Raw genomic sequence first — 7,500 nt, 5'->3', positions numbered from 1 at the left:
ATTTTGAAAAGGAAAACTTAAACATCGCTGCTGAATGTTTAAATTTTTTTACTCTGTGACCCTCAGAGGAAAAAGTTTGGACACCCCTGTCTCGTTTTAAACGCCGTTTAGTGGCATGTGCATCATGTACATATTGAAAATGATGTACATGATGGGACGTTGCAGGAATGTGATTAATGTCGTTATTCCCAGCGACATGAATGAGTTGTTTTCCGACACAGAACAAGCACATTGGAGGCAAATACACTGGTGCTTTTAAAAACTTCCACTTTGTTTCTAACGTTTGCGCTCTTAAGGCATCGCCGTGGCAACGAAACACAAACGTGACAGCGGCCTAGAACGGAGCGGGTCCGGGGGGGTCTGCCAGGGCCAGAGCCTGCAGGTTATGGCATTGGAGGAGGAAGCTCTCCATCCCAGCACTCCCGTTAAGCGGGTTGCTGTAAAAGAGGTTCTGCTCCGGGGGCAGGACGCAGTCGGAGCCCCAGTCCGACTCGGAATCGGAGCTGCCGTTCCCGGAGCCCTCGGTGGTGGTGGGCGGGTAGCTGAGCTGCTCCAGCTGCTCCACCAGGTCGCTGAACTGCACGGCCGAGCTGCCCTCCGAGCGCACCGAGCACGCCGGGAAGTTGACCATGGAGCTGGCCTCCGATTGGACGTCGGAGCCCGGCAGACGCAGCGAGGAGGCGTAGCCCGCCGACAAGGACTCGCCCGCTGAGCTGAGCCCCAGGTTGTCCAGGGAGCTGCACTCGGAGCGGTTATTGAGCAAGGAGCTGGTCTCCGAGTGGGCCACGCCTACAATCTTGGGGAAGTCGCCTTCCTGCACGTAATCAAACCCCTCCAAAGGGTAGGCGTCCGCCCCCCCGCCGTAGAAGGACATCTGGGCGGGGTCGTCGTCTATGAACTCCTCGGTGACGCGGAGCGGCGAGTGGGACGGAGGGAACGCGGCGTTTTGTTTGGTACGCAACATCTCCGCCTCGAAGGCCTCGGGCGTGAGCACCCCCTGCCTGCGGCCCCCCCGCCTCCCCCCCTGCCTACTATCATCACCTCTGTCCGCACACACAAACACGGGGCTGCGGTGTCCTGCGGCCGGACTGGCGGGGGCACCTTGGAAAGCGAAGTGAGACGGGGGAACGGCGGCGGGTTCTTCCTTCGGGGAGTGATGCTGCGGCTGGGAGGATGCTGGAGAGGTGGGCGGAGTCTGCTGAGCGTGGTGTTCTTTCCGCGGGCTGACGTCAGGGACGTGGAAGGAGACGGAGGAAGCGGGGGTGGAGCCCATGGTCCTGTGACGCTCGCTGAATGGCACGCTCTGCAACCACAACACAAACACCTTTAATACAGGAGACAGAGACTAACAACATTCCTCCATCAAATAGATAAACAGCTGCGGTAAATGTTTATACCTTTAAAACGGCCTTCTTTCATCTCCGTAATATCGCTAAAATTCGCTCCATTTTGTCCACTAAAGACGCCGAGATCATTATCCATGCGTTTGTTACGTCTCGTCTCGATTACTGTAACGTATTATTTTGGGGTCTCCCCATGTCTAGCATTAAAAGATTACAGTTGGTACAAAATGCGGCTGCTAGACTTTTGACAAGAACAAGAAAGTTTGATCACATTACGCCTGTACTGTATATACCTTTATATACATATATACATACATATATACCTATACTGTATATACCTTTATATACATATATACATACATATATACCTATACTGTATATACCTTTATATACATATATACATACATATATACCTATACTGTATATACCTTTATATACATATATACATACATATATACCTATACTGGCTCACCTGCACTGGCTTCCTGTGCACTTAAGATGTGACTTTAAGGTTTTACTACTTACTTATAAAATACTACACGGTCTAGCTCCATCCTATCTTGCAGATTGTATTGTACCATATGTCCCGGCAAGAAATTCAAAAGACTCCGGCTTATTAGTGATTCCTAGAGCCCAAAAAAAGTCTGCGGGCTATAGAGCGTTTTCATTTCGGGCTCCAGTACTCTGGAATGCCCTCCCGGTAACAGTTCGAGATGCTACCTCAGTAGAAGCATTTAAGTCTCACCTTAAAACTCATTTGTATACTCTAGCCTTTAAATAGACCTCCTTTTTAGACCAGTTGATCTGCCGCTTCTTTTCTTTCTCCTATGTCCCCCCCTCCCTTGTGGAGGGGGTCCGGTCCGATGACCATGGATGAAGTACTGACTGTCCAGAGTCGAGACCCAGGATGGACCGCTCGCCTGTATCGGTTGGGGACATCTCTACGCTGCTGATCCGCTTCAGATGGTTTCCTGTGGACGGGACTCTCGCTGCTGTCTTGGAGCCACTATGGATTGAACTTTCACAGTATCATGTTAGACCCGCTCGACATCCATTGCTTTCGGTCCCCTAGAGGGGGGGGGGTTGCCCACATCTGAGGTCCTCTCCAAGGTTTCTCATAGGCAGCATTGTCACTGGCGTCCCACTGGATGTGAATTCTCCCTGCCCACTGGGTGTGAGTTTTCCTTGCCCTTTTGTGGGTTCTTCCGAGGATGTTGTAGTCGTAATGATTTGTGCAGTCCTTTGAGACATTTGTGATTTGGGGCTATATAAATAAACATTGATTGATTGATTGATTTGTGGTCTAGTGTCCGCCCTGAGGTGGGTAGGTTGTGAGTCATACCAAAGACTATAAAAATGGGAGCCATTACCTCCCTGCTTGGCACTCAGCATCAAGGCTTGGAATTGGGAGTTGAATCACCCAAAAAATGATTGGGACTTTAACTTTATATTACTTCAAAGAAAACTGTTTTTGTTGAAAAAAGCATTTAATTAGCCGGTTGGTGGAGTGGCTGTGCCAGCAACGTGAGGGTTGCAGGTTCGATTCCCGCTTCCGCCATCCTAGCCACTGCCGTTGTGTCCTTGGGCAAGACACCTTACCCACCTGCTCCCGGTGCCACCCACACTGGTTTAAATGTAACTTAGATATTGGGTTTCACTATGTAAAGCGCTTTGAGTCACTCGAGAAAAGCGCTATATAAATATAATTCACTAATTCACTTCACGAATAAGACAAGAGAAGTATCCAACACTTCCATCCATCTTCTTCCGCTTATCCGAGGTCGGGTCGCGGGGGCAACAGCCTAAGCAGGGAAACCCAGACTTCCCTCTCCCCAGCCACTTCGTCTAGCTCTTCCCGGGGGATCCCGAGGCGTTCCCAGGCCAGCCGGGAGACAGTCTTCCCAACGTGTCCTGGGTCTTCCCCGTGGCCTCCTACTGGTTGGACGTGCCCTAAACACCTCCCTAGGGAGGCGTTCGGGTGGCATCCTGACCAGATGCCCGAACCACCTCATCTGGCTCCTCTCCATGTGGAGGAGCAGCGGCTTTACTTTGAGTTCCTCCCGGATGGCAGAGCTTCTCACCCTATCTCTAAGGGAGAGACCCAAACTCATTTGGGCCGCTTGTACCCGTGATCTTATCCTTTCGGTCATGACCCAAAGCTCATGACCATAGGTGAGGATGGGAACGTAGATCGACCGGTAAATTGAGAGCTTTGCCTTCCGGCTCAGCTCCTTCTTCACCACAACAGATCGGTACAACGTCCGCATTACTGAAGACGCCGCACCGATCCGCCTGTCGATCTCACGATCCACTCTTCCCTCACTCGTGAACAAGACTCCTAGGTACTTGAACTCCTCCACTTGGGGCAGGGTCTCCTCCCCAACCCGGAGATGGCACTCCACCCTTTTCCGGGCGAGAACCATGGACTCGGACTTGGAGGTGCTGATTCTCATTCCGGTCGCTTCACACTCGGCTGCGAACCGATCCAGCGAGAGCTGAAGATCCCGGTCAGATGAAGCCATCAGGACCACATCATCTGCAAAAAGCAGAGACCTAATCCTGCGGTCACCAAACCGGAACCCCTCAACACCTTGACTGCGCCTAGAAATTCTGTCCGTAAAAGTTATGAACAGAAAAGGTGACAAAGGACAGCCTTGGTGGAGTCCAACCCTCACTGGAAACGGGTCCAACTTACTGCCGGCAATGCGGACCAAGCTCTGGCACTGATCATACAGGGATCAGTGTTATTTTAGAAAAAATCCAACACTTCTCTTTTCTAAAATAAATGTGGACCGCAGATATAGATCATCTACATCAGGGGCGCTCACACTTTTTCTGCAGGCGAGCTACTTTTCAATTGACCAAGTCGAGGAGATCTACCTCATTCCTATTTATAATTTATATTTATTTATTTATGAAAGAGACATTTTTGTTAACAAGTTAATGGTGTTTAATGATAATACAAGCATGTTTAACACACATAGATGTCTTTCTTTCATGAAGACAAGAATATAAGTTGGTGTATTACCTGATTCTGATGACTTGCATTGATTGGAATTAGACAGTGGTGCTGATAACGTCCGCATTTTCAAATGGAGGAAAAAAAAAAGTCCTCCTTTCTGTCCAATACCACATGAAAGTGGTTGGATTTGGCATCTCATTTGTCCAACTTGCATACTGGTTTTTAAACACTTTGTTACGAGAGTAGCATATGTGTGTGGCCCTTTAATGTCTGGCAGCAGGTGAGTGTGCGGGTGGGCAAGCAAGTGAGAAAGCGGTCGCTGAAATACATTGGCATCAAACTCCGTAGCTTGCTAGCTTTCTGAGACTCTTATTTTGTTAGCACAGGCAGGATGAAACAGGTCTTTTATGGTGAAGACAGGAACTGTGCAGTCGCTCTTTAGAGTTTTGACAGTAGGTACGGAGTCTCTAGAAATAAAATGTGTTTCTCTGCGTCCGCCCTGTTAGTGATTTATTTCTTAAATATGAGCTCGCAGCAGCCAGCGTCATCTCACAAGATCCTCGGGTGCCGAGAATGTCAAACAACTGACGAAAGTGAAGTCTTGGTATGATTGATGATTGCTCATTTTTATGTACATTTTTTAATGCCTGGCTTGAGATCGACTGACACACCCTCCGAGATCCACCGGTCGATCGCGAACGACGTAATGGGCACCCCTGATCTACATCTACTATATGATTGGTCTGAGTAGATGCACAGAATGGATAAAAAAAATTATAAAATAAAATGAATACAAAAAAAATAAAAAATAAATATATATATATATATATACACACACACACACACACACACACACACACACACACACACACACACAGTGGCGCAAAAAAGTATTTAGTCAGCCACCGATTGTGCAACTTCTCCCCCTTAAAATTACAGCTACTGTGTGTGCAAACCTGGTAAAGACTTGTAGTAATCGTTTGACCTGTGTTATTGCCAACAAAGGTTATATTACAAAGTATTGAGTTGAATTTTTGTTATTCACAAAAAAATTCTTTAAAATTCCTACAATGTGAGTTCCTGGATTTTTTTTTCACATTCTGTCTCTCACAGTTGAAGTGTACCTATGATGAAAATTGCAGACCTCTGTCATCATTTTAAGTGGGAGAACTTGCACAATCGCTGGCTGACTAAATACTTTTTTGCCCCACTGTATACATACATACATAAATACATACATATATACATACATACATACACACATATATATATATATATATATACACACACACACACACACACACACATACAAACTCCATTTCCATATGAGTTGGGAACTTGTGTTAGATGTAAATATAAACAGAATACAATGATTTGCAAATCATTTTCCACCCATATTCAGTTGAATATGCTACAAAGACAACATATTTGATGTTCAAACTGATAAACATTGTTTTTTTTTGCAAAAAATCATTAACTTTACAATTTGATGCCAGCAACACGTGACAAAAAAGTTGAGAAAGGTGGCAAATACTGATAAAGTTGAGGAATGCTCATCAAACACTGATATGGAACATCCCACAGGTGTGCAGGCTAATTGGGAACAGGTGGGTGCCATGATTGGGTATAAAAGCAGCTTCCCAAAAAATGCTAAGTAATTCACAAACAAGGATGGGGCGAGGGTCACCAATTTGTAAGCAAATTGTCGAAAAGTTTTAGAACAACATTTCTCAACGAGCTATTGCAAGGAATTTAGGAATTTTACCATCTACGGTCCGTAAAATCATCAAAAGGTTCAGAGAATCTGAAGAACCACTGCACGTAAGCGATGATATTACGGACCTTTGATCCCTTTGGCAGTACTGCATTAAAACAGACAGTGTGTAAAGGATATCACCACATGGGCTCAGTAACTCTTCAGAAAACCATTGTCAGTAATTACAGTTGGTCGCCACATCTGTAAGTGCAAGTTAAAACTCTACTATGCAAAGCGAATGCCATTTATCAACAACACCGAGGAACTCCGCCGGCTTCGCTGGGCCCGAGCTCATCTAAGATGGACTGATGCAAAGTGGAAAAGTGTTCTGTGGTCTGACGAGTCCACATTTCAAATTATATTTGGAAACTGTGGACGTGGTGTCCTCCGGAACAAAGAGGAAAATAACCACCCGGATTGTTATAGGCGCAAAGTTCAAAAGCCAGCATGTGTGATGGTATGGGGGTGTATTAGTGCCCAAGGCATGGGTAACTTACACATCTGTGAAGGCACCATTAATGCTGAAAGGTCCATTAAGGTTTTGGAGCAACATATATTGTCATCCAAGCAACGTTATCATGGACGCCCCTGCTTATTTCAGCAAAACAATGCCAAGCCACATGTTACAACACCGTGGCTTCGTAGTAAAAGAGTGCGGGTACTTTCCTGGCCTGCCTGCTGTCCATGGAAAATGTGTGGCGCATTATGAAGCGTAAAATACGACAACAAGACCCCGGACTGTTGGACAACTTGAGCTGTACATCAAGCAAGAATGGTAAAGAATTCCACTTTCAAAGTTTCCTCAGTTAAAGCTCTACTATGCAAAGCGAAAGCCATTTATCAACAACATCCAGAAACGCCGCCGGCTTCTCTGGGCCCGAGATCATCTAAGATGGACTGATGCAAAGTGGAAAAGTGTTCTGTGGTCTGACGAATCCACATTTCAAATTGTTTTTGGAAATATTCGGACCAAAGGGGAAGCGAACCATCCAGACTGTTATCAGCGCAAAGTTCGAAAGCCAGCATGTGTGATGGTATGGGGGTGCATTAGTGCCCAAGGCATGGGTAACTTACACATCTGTGAAGGCACCATTAATGCTGAAAGGTACATACAGGTTTTGGAACAACATATGCTGCCATCTAAGCGCCGTCTTTTTCATGGATGCCCCTGCTTATTTCAGCAAGACAATGCCAAGCCACATTCAGCACGTGTTACAACAGCGTGGCTTTGTAAAAAAAAAGAAAAAAGAGTGCGGGTACTTTCCTGGCCCGCCTGCAGTCCAGACCTGTCTCCCATCTAAAATGTGTGGCGCATTATGAAGCGTAAAATACGACAGCGGAGACACCGGACTGTTGAACGACTGAAGCTCTACATAAAACAAGAATGGGAAAGAATTCCACTTTCAAAGCTTCAACAATTAGTTTCCTCAGTTCCCAAA

At 46.4% G+C, this 7,500-nt stretch overlaps 1 protein-coding gene across 3 annotated transcripts in view; it reads right to left on the bottom strand.

Annotated features, from left to right (window-relative positions):
* Positions 1-7,500, bottom strand: part of LOC133543923 (FERM, ARHGEF and pleckstrin domain-containing protein 2-like) — a 183,772-nt gene that overhangs the window by 81,201 nt on the left and 95,071 nt on the right. For all 3 annotated transcript variants that reach the window (XM_061888838.1, XM_061888840.1, XM_061888839.1), the window contains exon 13: positions 1,102-1,303. In XM_061888838.1, coding sequence (XP_061744822.1) covers positions 1,102-1,303 — 202 coding nt within the window. The remainder of the gene's footprint in view (positions 1-1,101; positions 1,304-7,500) is intronic.

This window comes from Nerophis ophidion, linkage group LG26, assembly GCF_033978795.1.
Source record: "Nerophis ophidion isolate RoL-2023_Sa linkage group LG26, RoL_Noph_v1.0, whole genome shotgun sequence".
In the NCBI taxonomy this organism is placed as follows: domain Eukaryota; kingdom Metazoa; phylum Chordata; class Actinopteri; order Syngnathiformes; family Syngnathidae; genus Nerophis; species Nerophis ophidion.
The sequence above is the reverse complement of the archived record's forward strand: the minus strand, read 5'-3'. Positions and strand labels throughout refer to the sequence as shown.